The sequence below is a fragment of the Vicugna pacos genome, chromosome 34, assembly GCF_048564905.1.
Source record: "Vicugna pacos chromosome 34, VicPac4, whole genome shotgun sequence".
In the NCBI taxonomy this organism is placed as follows: Eukaryota; Metazoa; Chordata; class Mammalia; order Artiodactyla; family Camelidae; genus Vicugna; species Vicugna pacos.
Window position 1 is genome coordinate 2,776,917 of NC_133020.1, and position 17,015 is coordinate 2,793,931.

Genomic DNA, 17,015 nt, shown 5'->3' on the forward strand with positions numbered 1-17,015 from the left:
TTCGCAGTGTGCAGGGGCAGCCTCACCTCGGGCTGTGAAGAGGGGTCTTGCGCCACCCCCATGTCCGTTCTGTGCATGTCCGTGGACTGTGGCTCACTCTGTGGCTTCAAAAGAGATGGTCAGAAGGCGACGTCACACACGGCCCTGTGGCATTCACTGTTGGTTAATACCGTGTCCGCCCCACGTGTGCTGGGTGGACGGGGGAATATGGCCACTCAGTGGACAGCCCTTTTCTCTTGCTTTCATTTATAAAAAAAGAACATAAACCTTAAACATAAAAATTTTAATGCATTATTGACTTTTTAAAATCTAATTATTCCGAGGGGGAGGGAATAACTCAGTGGTAGAGTGCGTGCTTAGCATGCACGAAGTCCTGGGTTCACTCACCAGGACCTCCATTAATTAATTAATTAATTAAATCTAATTATCACTGCCCCCCCCCAATTTTTTTTAAACCTATTTATTTCAGGGAAAGGAGAAATACTAGAGGCTTCGTCCTAGCTGCCTGCTGTCAGGTCACGTGTTCCTCACTTCCTTCTTTCTAGCCAGTGTATTTCGTCCTAAGCCAAGTTTGATACCGATCCCTTCTTGAGAACTGAGTCTTACGATGGTTCTCTCTGTGTTGGCACAAGTCCTAAAGCTGGAGGAATTGCGGCTGGGGGAGAAACAGAATGCTTTTAACACTTAACAGTTAACCAGCCTTTTTATCTCTGATTTGTAGTGTTCTAAATAGCCTTAGTACCAACTTGAAAAGGTAGGAAATGCAGGTGTTTCAATCTCCCATAGGATCCCTGTGTTATGTCTTAGGTTTGGTTTTTTCTGAAATGTTTCATTTCCTGCTTTTATTTATTTGAAAACCACCCTTCAGGACGTTTCGCTAGACCTTGTCACCCTTCATTTCCCCAGTGGTGATAGTGGACTCTCGTCTTCTCTCCTATTTTGACCCCCTAAAAAAAAATTTGAAGCAGAAAGAAGTATGCACAACTGTTACGGCAAATGAATGCTTGCAGAGTTCATTTAATTTTTAAATCTGTCCTTAAAATAATTGCACTGGAAAGGAGACAGATTAGTTGCTGCTGCCTTTCGTCAGGAGGGCTGGGAAGGAGAAGGTAAATGGATCGGTTGAATCCCTAATTGGCAGGGTTTTTAACAAATTGTACCAGATTTAGCAGGTTATTTTTCTTCCAAAGGGGAAATATATTAAATGTGCAAACTCCCTTTTATTTAAAAAATGCAAAGAATTTTACACATCTTTCTTTTATAACATCAAATTCTCCCCTTAGCATAGTAAAGATAGATTTTTCACATATGTGTCTGTGGGAGGACGTGCTGGCTTACAGTCTCTCTCTCTCCAACAAACTGCTGGTTTTACTATATAATTTAGAGCAATTATTCTCTAAATACGGTCCTAAGACACTTAGACTTTTCGGAGACTCTGCCCTGTGGTCCTAATGCAAACATAAGGTGTCTAGATACGCTTTTGCAGGTGCCATAGGTAGGAGACACGGCAGCTGTCCTGCGCTAATTACATGTAGTCATGTTTTTCCTGGAAGTTTACTAACCAGAGCTCAGCAGCAGTGGACTGGGTTTCCGTGGTCCTCTTTGAGCCATCAGTGTCTCCTAAAATAGTATGACATTTCCACTTTCTCTTGATTGTGGAACATGACAAGGGAGGGGATGTAGCAAACACATCTCGGAAACAAGCCATCTTCCTGCATTTGGAGCACGTGGTCATTTTCAGAGTGATCTCATAGCCTTTCTTGTGAGGTATGTGGGCACGTTTCATGCCGCTTTCATGAATAAGCAAACACACCTGAGGTCGTAAGATTAACTGCAACCGTTCTCCAGAGCTCCTGATTTTACTGTTGTGACTTGATTAGAGCAAAGGATGGGGTTGGAGAACACTGTCTACAAGGCTAGAGGCACGGTCAAGTTTCTTGGTCTGTGAGGCGATGAGTGGAGGAAACCAGTGGTCTGAGCATCACTGGGTTCCTGGAGAAGCTTGGGTTTGTTATCCAGACACCCCTGTGTTTCCGTCCCAGCCGTGATCCTGACAACCACCCCCCTGAGGATCCCCAATAAAAAGACTAAACTAGATGAAACCCCATCTCATTTTGAGTGAGTTTTGACTTGGCGTGGTTTCTGTCCCCCTCAATGTCACAGGGCTAACAGCAGAGGGGGTGTGAGTGCCCACTGCCTTCCCGTGCGCTAAACCTGGAACTGCTGTTGCACGGATATACTCACGGCCTTTTTTGCATCTTGTTCCTGCACTTGTTTGTAAGGGTTAATTAGGTCAGAAGAATGACTGACGTTTATGCATTAAAAATACTCTTTTAATTTTTAGAAATACATGCAAGAGGCACGAAGTTTAGGAAAAAACCTAAGACAACCCAAACTGTCAGACCTCTCTCCTGCAGTGATTGCACAGACCAACTGGAAATTTGTAGAAGGCTTATTAAAAGAATGTAGAATGAAGGTACGTATTGCTCACCGATGCAGGACCGCGTCCTTTCACAGTCACTCCATGTGTGAAGCTGAGATGAGCTGAGCCAGCCCTGACTTGAGCCTGTAGCTTGCCTCGAAGTACGCTCTTCCTGGAGCGTGGCCCTTCGTGGCTGCACCACTGCCCCCGCAGTCGGTGACACGGGAGCCCGCCACAGGTTTCCTCACCTTTCAGCCGTTGCTGTCTGCCTCTCCAACATAAACAAATGCTAAGCCAGTCAGAAGTGTCAGGGACGTTGTCACCTTACGTGAAGGACAACACATTTTTTGTTTGTGTGTCTTTGTGCACACGTGCAGACCCTTATCTGTGCGCATACGCGTGTGTGTGTACCCAGAAGGAAGAAGGCCTCTTAGCTGTGTTACAGGTTTGTCTGGATTACACAACAGTCTGCTCTCAGACATCTTTGTTTATCAGAGGTAGCAGGACATACTGACAAAACTCAGAACATCATTTTAGCCAATAGTTCCATTCATTCGACAGTGGTTTCTTGAGTACCTTCCCTGTGTGTTCAGTAAATGCGCTGTTTGAGCATCAGCATGCAGCGCTGAACCAGGCAGACGAGGCCCTTGCCTTGCCAAAAGGAATTAGGTTCTCTCTCACTTTACATTTTGTAAGGGCAGCTAAGTCCGTTGTACCTTAACTTACTTGAAACTGATTTCCATTTCCTTTCCACGTTCGGTGCATACTCATAGCAGAGAAGAGATAAAAGAGAAAAAGAGGAAGGAAAGAAAGAGGTCTGCTTCCCTCACAAGTGGCAGAGTGCTGAAACAATTTAGAGCTGCCCCCTTGTATTGTGATTTTTGCCTAAGCGTGAATATCCTCAGTTTGCTGAGATGAAGGGCGAGTGGTTGTGGCAGGATGGGGTTTCAGGTTCTTACGGTACATTTTCTGCGTCTGGTGTAATTCCCCAGTATCTCTCACGTTAGTAATCTGAAAATTGATGTGCATAAGCATGTACATGGGGATATTTTAAAACCGCATCAGAGTCTCTCTAGTGACCCTCTATTTCTGTGACAAAATAGTAAAAGTAGACAATGATATTCCAGTTAGTCGACCACAGAGATTAAGACCTTTTCCGTGGGTGATTCAGCCTCTGCAGTTGGAAGTATAATGAAGGGAACCCAGGCCTCCTGGTCCAGGGATTGACTTGGCTTTGGCCTCACTGCTGGGCGGGTAACACTTGTGACCACACGTGATGTTTTCAGACAAAACGCATGTTGGTGGAGAAGATGGGACACGAAGCAGTGGAGCTGGGCCATGGAGAAGCGAACATTACTGGCCTGGAGGAGAACACCCTGATCGCCAGCCTCTGTGACCTCCTGGAAAGGATATGGAGCCACGGTTTGCAGGTCAAGCAGGTAACAGCCTCAAGGGACCCTTGGGAACCCAGTTAAGGAAAGTAACAAAGAGAAAAAGACACCATCTAAATTAAAGGCTACGCTCCTTTGTCGCAGGATGACTGGAAATACGCCACAGGTATTTTCATTCCAGAAAAAGAAAGCAGAACCCATGATTAGCAGGCAATTCGGGGCTCTTACCTGGTAAACAGGAAAGGATAAAACAGCACCCTCCCTGCAGAGGCTGTCCCCTGTCGATTCCATTAAGCGTCTGCTTTCGTCACCGTTCGGGGAAGAAACCCGTTAGCGGGAATTAACAGTTCTTTGCCGTTTGAAGTTACCTGGTTATTCAGAGTGGGAAGATCAGGCGATTTCTTCGCTTTTGTGCTTCTAGTCTCTCTTTCCATTTGTTTTTTTCCTATTGTGTGCATGTGACTTTCTTCCTCCCCTTTTCTCTTTCTCCTCTTGCCCCAGTTTTCTCCCCTCGTGGCTACTGCATATATCCAGGATATTTTGCAGACCTGAATACGTCCTGTGCTGCTAGAGCCTTTAACTCCACGGTTACTAGCGTGGCCAGCATAGACAGCCGGGTTACATACTGCTAAGTGACAGCTGAGCTGAGGTCAGGTGTCTCCGTGCCGGCGCTTCTGGCCTTTTGCTTAGCTGCCCTTCTCAGGCTGTTGCCAGTCTTCTCAGGGAGGCAAAGGATGACCCTCACTATACATGGCCTGAGATCCTCAGAATGCCACACGGCTCGGAATGGGTGAACTTGGGTCTCCCAACTTCAAAATAGCCATTTCAGTTGTGAACGGTTTTGGTGAGAAGTTATTTTCCGATGAATTATTTCTTATAAAATGAAAAAATGTGTATACCTTGTACTTTCAGGGGAAGTCGGCTTTGTGGTCACATTTAATTCAGTTTCAGGACAGAGAAGAGAAACAGGAGCACCTTGCAGAATCGCCAGGTGAGAATTCATGGGCTTGATTGTTTCCACATCTCTGGCAGCAGTGGACCACGTGAAGAATCAGTACCTCCTGGCTTTGCCTCCACCTCGTGTCTCACGTTGAAAGTCGCCCCATCTTGCCAGTAGTGGGGTAAAGCAGAAGGAGCAATATTCCCTAGCTTTGTGACCTGGGTGGGGAAAGTTCCTTGATCTCTCTGACCTACAGCTTCCTCATCCCCAAGATAGGGAAGCCAATATTAGCCATGCCGAGGCTGTGAAGTTGATCGAGTCAGAAAACATTCAAAAACCCCAGTGAAGTGTAAAGAATCGTACAAGTGGTGTTCCTTACTCTCATCAGTACAAGGCTGTGCTGTACACTGATTTTTTTTCTTAAATAAAAGTTTATCACACCATTAATAATCTTTCAGGGGAGAAAACATATACGTGTGTCTCCAAAATCTTCAGAAATCAGATTTTTTTTTTCCTTCAGTTTATAACAAGACATCATGCTAGTGTGGCATGATTCTTTAGCCAGTTAGAGTTTTATAGGGTTCCTAGATGGTCTGCCTGTTGTATATTTTTCATAACAAGGAGCTTGATTTTCTTTATGCAAAATAATCATCTATTTCACAGAAAGTAGAAGTAACAGTGGAAAGCTAGTAGAGAGAAAATGTTTTATACTGAATCAGTTGTTTGGGAACAGTTTCTAAAATTATGGATGACTTTAAACATTGAAAAATATTTTTTTTAAATTAAGTTAAAAAAAAAACTCAAAAGCCGACTACCTTCTTAAGAAATAAAGCATTAAGTGTAATTGAAGCACCCTATTTCTATTCCCCTCACTGCCCCTAGAGGGCAACACTACCCTAAGTGTGGTGTTTATGGTTGGAAACCTAGTTTTTCAATGTATCCACTGAGACAGCTAAGAATACGAATTTGATGCTACATTACCCAGGAGCCCCTCTAAATAGAATGTCAAGGTTCTTATGTCCCAGGATGTAACTGTACTTATGAAGATTGAGATCAAGTTTAAAAGCATCCTCTAGTGTCCACCTCCTTTCTCCCTTTTTCTATTGAAGAACTAACAATGCATTGGTGTATCTCCTGAAACTTACCACTGTCATTTACTTGTGTTTGTTGAGAATTTAGCTGTTTAAATTGTAAGACCATAACCAAAGTAGCCTACCCTAATTAGAACAAATAAATTCCTAGGAAGAAATAACAGTTTGTAGGATGAAATGTTGGAAAGCCAGGCTCAGTTAAGCAGGGAGGTGGAAGCATTTGACTCTGTGCCAGATTGGCACGTGAGCATGTCCAGCTGTTAGAGTAGCTACCAGGCAGCACCAGCGAGTCCATGGCTTTGAATGGTCAAATGTTGGGCGGTGAAGCTAGAGACCAGAGACCCAGCCATTTGCAGGGCCCTTCGATCAGTCAGTAGTGGCACCAATGAAACTCGAAGTCAAGGCTCAGAAGTATGGAACATGTCAAAGCCTCATGCAGTCACTGTGCTGCACTGGCAAATAACGAAGGGCCGGAGATCTAAGAACGAACACAAGCTAAACAGCTGTAGATCCTGAGGAGGATTAACGTAAGCTGTGTAGCTTTTGAAATCAAATGTATTGTCTGTTTGGAGGGGTGGATTTGATAAATATTGCTCTAACACTTCTGATGATTCAGCCCATGGAGCTAGGACTTAAAAATATGACAGTGTGAAATGTATATGAAAACATCAGTTTAAAAATAAAATAGTTCATTATTGAGAAACAATGTGTTCTAATTACACAGAAATTAGCAGTTCATTGGCTTTCGTGATTTTAAATCTGGGTGTGTGGTTTCTTCCCCCCAAAATGCTTTTTGTTTGCCAAAGCTTCTCAGCCTCCTAATTACCAGCAGTAAACTGTCTGCATCTTCATACTAAGGAAAGCGCCTCCATCCTTAGAGATTCACGGAGGGTTTGAACGCAGCTCTTATTAGCATTGAACCTGGATGAGATTAGATGATAGATTGTTGTTTCAGAAGCGGCACTAAACAGGAATCAGACATTTTAAGGGCTGCAGAGGAAGCAAAAAGGTCTATCTTAGCAAGAGGACCATAGCAGGGTAGACTGTCTTTAATTGTTTTAATAGATTTTATTTTTAGAGCAGTTTTAGGTTCATAGCAATATTGAGCAGACGGTACAGACATTTCCCCTACACCCTCTGCCCCCACACATGCGTAGCCTCCCTTGTTATCCTCTTCCTCCACCAGAGCAGTCCATTCAGTGGATGAACTGCACGGACAGATACCACCCTAAGCCCATAGTTTACATGAGGGTCCACTCTTGCTGTGTTGTGCGTACTGTGGGTTTAGACAAATGTATGTTACTGACATGGAGCCACCATTACAGGATCACACAGAACCGCTTCACTGCCCTAATAATCATGTGTTCCACCTGTTCGTCCCTCTCTGTCCCCTTCCCTGGGGCAACCACTGATCTGCTTACTGTCTCCATAGTTTTGCCTTATCCGGAATCTCATACAGTTCAAGTTCTACAGTATGTGGCCTTTTCAGGTTGGCTTCTTTCACTTGCTGATACGCACTGAAGTTTTCCCTATGTCTTTTAAAACTGTCTTGATTTTGATCTAATCAAATTTTGGCCACATCAGCATGCCTGGTAGTTAGAAGTCCTATTGGAGACGGGATCTCAGAATGTGGTTGATTCTAGAAAGAGGACTCTTCCTGACACATCACCCCAAAATTTCTACCTTTAAAAATGTTGACCAGCCTAGACAAAGTGTTGTTCTCAAACCTTGCATCCTCAGACAGGGTTCCACTAAACTTTGAATGGAATTTTTCAAACAGCTGGCAGGGGTGGGGTAGGGTGCAGAGGGAGTGAAAGCACTGCTTTCAAGTGGTGGTTCTGGATCTAGCCAGGAATTTGCAGTCACTTTGCAAACATCTTATCTTCATCCGAAGTTTTCTTTTAATAACGTACTGGCCGATAGACCATAGATGGTTTTATAAAAATAATACATGGATCCCCTGCCTCTGCAAGCTTGTCCATGCAGTATCTGATTCAGGCAGCTGTACCAAGGGAATTCCTGTGGCTAAGTGGTAAATCCATGAGTGTTTGTATTGAAGGAGAAAGTGGCCTATCACATTTGAGTATAGCGAATTAAGAAATACTATAGAAATATACATTTAAATAGTTTATAAAATTTCCTTGTGGCCAGAGTAGACTTCATGGAGACTTTCTTAGATTGTAGATCTATAGGTGAAAAGTATGGCCTCACTCCTTAACCCCTGATCTGCACTTTGTTCACAGTTTTCTAAGCTTTCCTCCAAACTTACTAATGACCTACAAAAAACTGGATTTCCTGGGGCTGCCATTATAGAGGACCACAAGCTGGGTGACTCAAACAACACACGCTGTTGCAGACGTGCTGGGGGTTAGGACTTCAGCCTCTTTTTGTTGACAGCTAGTTCAGTGTTATCATCCAGCTGTCCCATCAGCAGATTTTTCATGAATCTGTGTCTCCAGCCCTAGTTCCCAGACATCCGTAGCCCATTGGGACCTCAAACTCAGCACATCCCGAAACAAGCTCATTATCTTGGCACCTCTCCCTCTGCCTGTCCCCGTCAGGCTTTCTCCCTTCTTCTCTCTGTTTTCCTTAATGACATGAATACCTTTGTCTCAGTCAAACTATAAGCCAGAAAGCATCCTTAATATAACAACCCACTGGACATGACAGCAGAACACTCTGCCCCTTTTAATTAATGGATATGATTGGGCAGGTTTCTCTTTGAGCCTCAGTTTCTTCATTTGCAAAATTGAGATTAAAAAAATTTAAAAGAAAGTTATAATTATGGGATAGTATATATTAAAACAGTTTATATTCATACTTAGAATCAACAGTGTGTCTAGGGGGGAGGGAATATTCAGAAAAGATTTCAGAGGCAAAATTAAAGCTTAATTTCATTTTAGTTGTGGTTTTTTGTTTTTTTTTTTAAGAACTTAACTTTGAGCCGGTCACTTTGCTGTTTGAATAAGATAGGTACCGTGACTGGCCCCAGTTTTCAGCTGAGAAAACAGACCATAGAAAAGTTAAATGACAGTGTGCTTCTAAGTTCTTTCGGGGTTTGAGGAGGCCACATTCTTAAACGTTAACATTATATACTGTTCTTAATCTAAAGTGATAAATAGGCTATAAACATGGAGAAAGATGCAGAAGTGATAAAGGATACACTGAAGACTTCAACAGATTGCATGGAGACATGGAAGTACATCGCGTGTTTAAGGAACATTGATCAGTGGAGGGTGGCTGGAAAACAGGATTCCAAAAGAGGATTCCCAGAACGTGCTTAGACCTGTGGCCGCGCTCACTGGGGATGCTCCGCGTCTTTCAACGTCAGGCTCCTCCTTTATGAAGTCTCCTGCCTGTTCTCTGCTCCCTGAGGCGTGATTCCTTCTTATTGTCCTGTTTCCCTTTAGCCAAGTCGCTGATGTTGGCCTCAGCTCCTTTCTCCTGCCTCGTGGTCTTGTTCTTTTTCTCTTCTCAACCACTTGTGTGGCCATCTTTCATGCTAATCGTCTGGGGTGTCGCGGCATTCTCCGAGGTATTTCCCTTTCTTCCCAAAAAGAGGAGTGTGCTTTCACTAATGACGCGCTCACGTGGTGATCGGCTCAGAGAGGAGGGTGAACACAGCACACTCCCCTGCCACGTGTCAGCCCAGCTCCTTTCACCAGGTGCAAAAACGTGCAGATCCTAGTCCACCAAGGGGTCCCCTGTCTGTCTTCCCTCAGTGCCAGCTTCATGTGTATTTGTGTTCCAGTATCGTATCCTGGCCCCCCAAAGCAGAATGGATCTAAAGACTGAGAAAATGCAGGTTTAATACACAGCAAAAGCCCACATCCTAAATCCTCGTTGTGTTGATATACTTACCAAGTGTGATGTTGCAATTTAGCTTTCATTTACAGATAGGAAAATGGAAATAAAAAGGCGCACACGCACACGCACACGCACACACACACACACAAAAGAAATAAAAGGGCACAAAACTCCGTGGCATCTCATTTAAAGTGACATTGAGCACTCCAGCAACAACATGTTAGCCAATAATTGATTGCTTGGCCGTTGCTATAGAAGAGAAAAATCTCTCCTTCTTTTATAAATGTTAACTGTTCAAGCTTCATAAGCGCATGACTCGTGGACATTACACTTCCAAATATCCGTTTAGATTACTCACTGCACGTACTGTGGTTGGGATTCTGAACCTTGAAGTAGAAACTTACCAGACTGAAACATCCAAACCCTTAGCTTTGCCTTTATAAACATTCTTTCAGAGTAGAGGGGAAATTGTATGATTGCAGTTCATGAGCCCAGAAATGATGCATGTGCTTCGTAGGTTAATTTACAGACACTGCTTTCATGTAATTATTCAGAGCTATTAGAATGATAGCTTTAGAAAATGACTGGCCTTTCTGGCCAGAATGTGCACACATTATCTTATTTGATAAGTGGGCTTTTATGACTCATTTAAAATTTTCAAATAGAGCCCCAGACCAACTAGAAAGGAAAGGACTGGTTTACTGTATTGATAAAGCAGGAACATTTCGGGGAACAGAGTTGAGCTTTTCTGTCGTCTTTAAAATGTGTTCATATCAAAGTAATTTCAGAGTATTTATTTATGGAATGTGAATCATGCAGATTTTTTTTAAGTCCTTACTGTTCTTTTTCTAATACTTTGCTGATATTTTTCTAGTTGCCCTTGGACCAGAAAGAAGAAAATCTGACTCAGGAGTCATGTTGCCAACACTCAGGGTCTCTCTTATCCAGGACATGAGGTATTTGTTAAATGTGCTAGCATATGGTGATAACTTTGAAATATTTATGGCTTTCATTTAAGTGGCTCAAATAATTGTGGCTGTGGTATTTTTTGCTTATGTATTCTAAAGAAAACTTTTTAAATAATCTTGTTTATTTTACTTTTATACTATTATATTTTTTCCTGACATTAAATCCAAAGGCAGAATGCAACTGTGAAGAGTTTTAAAGCATCCCTAAGTTATTTTTATAATTTCTTTTGTTCCATTTTTTAAAGTCTCCTTAAATTCCTGCTGCCCACAGATACAGACCGAAAAACCTGCAAATAATGGCAGGTTACTTAGCAGAAAAATTACTGTCGGGTAGATTTAGTTTGAAGCAAATGCAGATCTGAGAATTATCACCAGTCATTCTGGTGTTAGAAATCATTAGACGGCATCAAAACACCTACAGCAGATTTACTGAATGAGGAAGGCATGGCTCTTTTCTTTTAAACATTTTGAGTACAATACTTAGTCAGCTCTTAAAATGCGTGGGTTTAAAGTGAAAGTTACACATTTTTAACACTTGAAACTTCTGTGCTGGGCTTTATGAATATCAGTTATTGGTGTTTATCTGATTTGTCGGACGCTTACCACTGAAAAGCGTAGCTTTTTATGAGCGGCATCATAGTACAGCAGTGACATGTCCTGGCTTCACACTAGCTGTGTGGTCTTTGGCACTTTGGGTAACTTCTCTTTGCCTCAGTTTTTCCATGTCTCAGAGAATAAAACAGTTATCTGTCTCATGAGAATTAAATGAGTTAGTCCATCACAGTCAAAAGTTTCAAGAAGCACTGGGCTCCTAGTAAGAGTCTGGAAAATGTTGGATTTGGCATCTGAGTCTGACTGTTCTTAGGTCTTAAATGCCCTGTTCCTTGACAGGTGGCATGTAGTTGCCCTCATGTGGCTTATGGCTCCTTTTGATGGTCAGCATGAGATGAGTAGTTGTAACTATGAGGGGAAAACAGGCTCCAGCTCTCTTAATGGAAACACAAAACCACATGAGTTCTTGGTGGCCATCACTCTAAGGTGATGATTGTTAAAAGCTTTTCAGCGGTGACCTCGGGCCAGACTGCTGAAGCCTAACTAGGACATGGTCACATCACACAAAGCTGCCCTGCTCCTTCCCACTTCCTCCGTGCTTCCTTTTGTCCCCTTCATGCTGCTGGCTGTTTGTGGGGGGGTGAACTCCCTTCACTTTATAAGAGGCAGTACAGTGCGCTGGTCACGCCCTCACGCTGTGGAACCAGCCCACGAGGGTTGATACTTTAGTTTTGCCACTTACTAGTTTCTGTAAAATGGGGAAGAGTAGTGTTCTCTCAGATTTGGGGTGCAAATAATGAATTAATAAATACAAAGCCCCCAAAATAGGCCTGGAAATAAATGTATGTATATGAACTCATGCACACACATACATCTGTATTTATGTCTGTTCCTGTGTTTACTTGCATGTGTGTATATATTTTTATCCACATACACACAATCACATTTTTAAACCGTAAGCTCACAATGCCATCTCTGATTCAGCGCAGTACCACGGGGATCACTCTCGCTTTCTTCCTTATTTGTAATTTTTTTTCCTCCAACCGTGAGGAACCTGGCTCTCATTATCTGCAACGTGTTCAGTTATTTGCGCACCCTGTAATGTAGTGTCAGGATTGCTACCCCACGGGCCTCCTGTGAGGAACGAGGGTCAGTACTGGGCACGGTGTTGTGCCCAGCTTCAGTTTTCTTTGTCATTAACCTTTTCAGTATCCAGTCAAAATACTGTCCTCCACAAGTTAGATTGGTTCTTTTTTTCTCCTCTCCCCTCCATGTGGTTTTATTATTCACTTATAATAGTGTTTGGTTTATTTGTTAGTTTCTGTTTCATTTTGGGTTCCCTCCACATCCTGATGATTTTTTTTTTAATTTTTAAAAATTCTTTTAAATTTTTTATTTATTTTTGTGGGCGGAGGTAATTAGGTTTATTTACTTATTTATGTTTAGAGGAAGTACTGGGAATTGAACCCAGTACTTCGTGCATGCTAAGCATGTGCTCTACCACTTGAGCTATACCCTCCCCCCTTCTCCCCAGGGGTTTTTGTCTTGGGTTTTGTTTATATACAGTAAAATTCATTCTCTCCTGGCGTGTGGTTCTGTACATTTCCACAGACACACAGTCGTGATACAGAACGGTTCCGTGGCCCCGCTGTGCTGCTCCTTCTGCATCAGCCCCCCTCCCAGTTTCCCGCCCTTGGCAATCACTCGTGTTTGCAAGCTCTTTCCACTGAGAAGGCCTAGAAGCAGTGATACCCCTGATTTCAGTGAGCACACCTGATTTCTGCATTTTATAGTATTTTACAATATTTTTGTAAGTCAAATTATTTTTTAATATATAAATTTTTATTAATGCATAACATTAATATATTAATAGCAACATCTTAATATATAAACACTTTTATATATAAATTTATATATACAAGCTGTCTACTTCCATGTAGCTATAATAATAACAGCCCTGATACATTTCCTTTGTACCAGGCCTGGTTACATATAGACACGATTTTTTTTTAACCAAGCCTCCTACAAGTTAAAGTATCAAGGCTCTTATTATTATAGCCATGCGGGGGTGGACGGCTTGCTGTCTAGGGCTGTGATTCTTGGTAGAGCTGTCTGTCACCTCATCTGCTGAATGTGAGATCAGAAGGCTGTGACCTCTCTAGTCTAAGCCCCTAGAACGTCTCACCGAGATTGCATCGTGGTACGCACAGTTCAGTGCTTGCCCTTCTCTAACGCACCCTCCCCACCGGTGACAAGGTGATTCTAGAATAAAGTGCAGGTCACTTGCCCTGACTGGCAGCGGCTGCTTGATCTGACCCCTGTCTACCTGCAGCGTTAATTCCTGTCACTCTCCTTGCCGCTTCCTTGTTTCCTCCGGCACTCCAGGCTTGTTTCCTGCCTTCTTCACCTGTTCCTTTCCCCTGAGTCCTGCCCCCGTAGAATCTCCGCAGCCCAGGCTCCTCCTTGTCATTTGCATCTTAGTTCCGATATCACTTCCTCCAAGAAGCCATCCCTGACCACCTGGTCTAAAACAGCCACCCAGTCACTCTCTTTCAAATTCCCCTATTTTAATTCTTCCTATAATAGCACTTATTTGCTTATAAGTTTCATGAGAGAAGGGAGTCTTATCTAACATGTGGAACTATTGAATTGCTAGTAAGTGTTAAGAGGGACTGGCACGTAATTGGTGCTCAACTAATAACTGTTGAATGAAGAATTGGCCATATTTTAAGCTGTGTGTGTGTGTGTGTGTGTTTATCTAACATTTTTATGTATATCCTTATAGCCAAACTGCTGTTGAATTATGTCGGTTGCAGTTTTGAAGATTTAGAAAAGTGTTGATTGCTGAGATACTTTTACTGATCAGCTTAGAGTGTGGAGGAAACTTAAGAAGCCATGTTGCTTAGCTTCTTCCTTTTATAGACGTGGAAAGTGAGGTGCAGGCAGAGTAAGTCTAAGACCATACAGCCAGTTAACAGAAATGAAACGAGAACTAAGGTTTCCTGACATAGTTCAGGTCTCTTTCTAACTAGACGCAGGTTCTCAGCCTTTGCCATGTCACCAGAAAAAATGCCAGATGCGACAAGGCACAGACAAGTCGCCAGTAGTGCACGGTGCACGTCAGCCTGCATGTACTGCAGTGTCACTTTGAAGAATCTGTATTTGTTCAACTTGTTAATCTGTCTTTGTTAAGTTGAGAATACTCAACTTAAAAATTGATGTCCTGTGACTTCTCACTTAAGTGTTAACTATGGCTTTCAATTTTCAGACTTTTTGTGAAAGAGACCTCTGAGGACCCTAAAGTGATGTTTTGGCCAAATGATGGGTGCTTTTAATAAAACTTGATTGGTTGACTGCTTTCAAAAGGTGTTCAGTGAGGTAGAAAGGCATTGCCGAGAAGAGACAAGCCGACTTCCTAGGGGTTTTCCCTATTATAGAAAATTTCAAACATACAGCAAAGTCAGAAGATTTTATAGTGAAATGCATCCATATACCCACAGCCTAGATTCTACCACTGACATTTTTCTATGGCTTTTTAAAAAACTGAGATGTATACATATATATGTATATGTATATCACATAGAATTTGTATATCATATATATATATATCACATAAAATTTGCCATTTTAATGTATACAATCAGCGGCATTAAGTACATTCGCATTGTAATGCAACCATACCAGTGTCCATCTCCAGATCCGATGATCATTCCAAACTGAGACTCTGTGCCCATAAAACAGTAGCTCCTCAAGCCCCTGGCAGCCACTATTCTGTTTTCTGTTACTATGAACTTGACCATTCTAGGTACCTTCACATAAGCAGAATTGTGCCTTTTGTGTCTAGTTCGTTTCACTCAGCATGTTTTTGAGGTTCATGCATGTTACAGCATGTATCAGAATTCCCTTCCCTTGTAAGGCTGAGTAGTACTTCAGTGTATGTATATACATTTTGCTTGTCAGTTTATCCATCAATGGACATCTGGGTGGTTTCCACTTTTTGGCTGCTGTGAATAGTGCTTCTATGAACGTGAGCATATAGACATCCTTTTGAGTCCCTGCTTTCAGTTCGTTGGGGTATGTACGCAGAAGTGGAATTGCTTGATTCTGTAGTAAATCTATGTTTAATCTTTTGAGAAACCATCATACTGTTTTCCTGCCACCAGTGGCTGCCACCATTTTTCCCACAAGTAGTACACAAGGGTTCCAGTTTCTTCACATCCTCCCAACACTTGTTGTTTTCTGCTCTTTTTGACAGTAGCCATCCTGCTGGGTCTGGGCTTCCAGTTTCTTGCGGCTGCAGAGCAGCACTCTTTCCAGGTCTTCGTAGACCTTGTGCTGGAGTCTTCAGCTTTATCAGATCGGAAACTAAATCATTAGTAAAACTGTAGTGAGACGCTAAGATATTCCTGCTAACCAAGAGACTTACCTGAAATACCTGCGAGAGGTGGGGAGGTAACAGGCTGGACTTGGGTCTTCTGTCCGCTCTTGTCCAGTCGTCTGTGACCAGGTTAGGGAGTGGTCACAGGAAGCCAGTGAAACCAGTTTACTATTTCCTTACCCAGAGGCCTTGATTATTTCTTCACTGGCGCAGGCAGGCTCTGCCTGGAAGCTAGATCATAATCAGAAGGCTGCTGGTGTCCTCAGGAGCAGAAATGCGGAAGCTGACCACCCAGCTCCACGCCACTGGTCCTCACGCTCAGGGGGCTGAGGGCATCTCGGGAAAGTCCTGCGGAAACATTCTGCCTCTTTAAGATGACTTTCTTATTCATGATATGTCTGCCTCTCAGCCCACAGGCTTATTTCTGTTCCCAAATACTTCTTTGTGATCCCCAATCGCTACCTAGTTGATGCGGATGTTTTTCCTTAGAGAAAACACCCAGGTGTAATATTCTAAAGTTTGATTTCTTTCAGTATGAACAATTAAGCAAAACTTGTTTTCTCAAGATTAGGTGGCATAGGTCTTTTTTTTTTTTTGATGGGTTGTTTGTTTTCTGTCCATTTTTTAAATTAAAAAAAATTTTAATAGACTTTATTCTTCAGAGCAGTTTCAGGTTCACAGCAGAACTGAGCAGAAAATACAGAGAGTCTGCACACAGCCCTCCCTACCCACGCATACATACTCCCCTACCCTCAGCATCCCTCATCCGTGTGGCGTATTTGGTACAATCGATGAACCAACATGGGCACGTTATTATCAACCACAGTCCATAGTTTACGTTAGGGTTTAGGTGGCATTGATCTTTGAGTCCGCGCTCTCTGTTGGGCACATGCCTCTGTCAGTACCTTCTGTCTCCCAGATTCCTCTCTTGAGGCAAAGACATTGCAGTTTGGAGACTTCTGATTCCTCATAGTTGCCAGGAGTCTTGGTACCAGATTGCTCAGCAGCTGGCATGAGTCCAGGACAGACACGTCTACAGGCTGTCCCCGTGTCTTGGTATCTCTGACAGCTCCCTGGACCTTCGTAGATGCCAAGTATCACCAAGCTGCCAGTTCTAGAAGGATTTCTTTCCTTCAAACAGAAAAGCTTGGGACAGTAAATAATTGTATAGATTATCTACATAGAAAAGAGGAGTATTATCATGCTGTTACCATCAGTATCAGTTTCTTTCCAGAGTAGCTGTGTATGTATCATCTATTCAGACAGACCTTTACTCTCGAGGACTTTTTTGGGGGGTTGGGGAGGAGATTAGGTTTATTGTTTTATTTTTTAAAATGGAGGTACTGAACCCAAGACCTCACGCATGCTAAGCACACACTCTACACTATACCCTCCCCCCAGACCTTTATTCATAATAACAAAATGTAATTAATGATCAGGGGCATAAAACATTACATGGTGGGGGA

The 17,015-nt window shown here is 42.7% G+C and overlaps 1 protein-coding gene across 2 annotated transcripts in view; it reads left to right on the forward strand.

The window, feature by feature from the left end:
- Window positions 1-17,015, forward strand: part of DENND5B (DENN domain containing 5B) — a 155,081-nt gene that overhangs the window by 110,813 nt on the left and 27,253 nt on the right. For both annotated transcript variants that reach the window (XM_072954518.1, XM_072954519.1), the window contains 4 exons: window positions 2,345-2,476; window positions 3,709-3,861; window positions 4,726-4,804; window positions 10,526-10,607. In XM_072954518.1, the coding sequence (XP_072810619.1) occupies window positions 2,345-2,476; window positions 3,709-3,861; window positions 4,726-4,804; window positions 10,526-10,607 (446 nt within the window). The remainder of the gene's footprint in view (window positions 1-2,344; window positions 2,477-3,708; window positions 3,862-4,725; window positions 4,805-10,525; window positions 10,608-17,015) is intronic.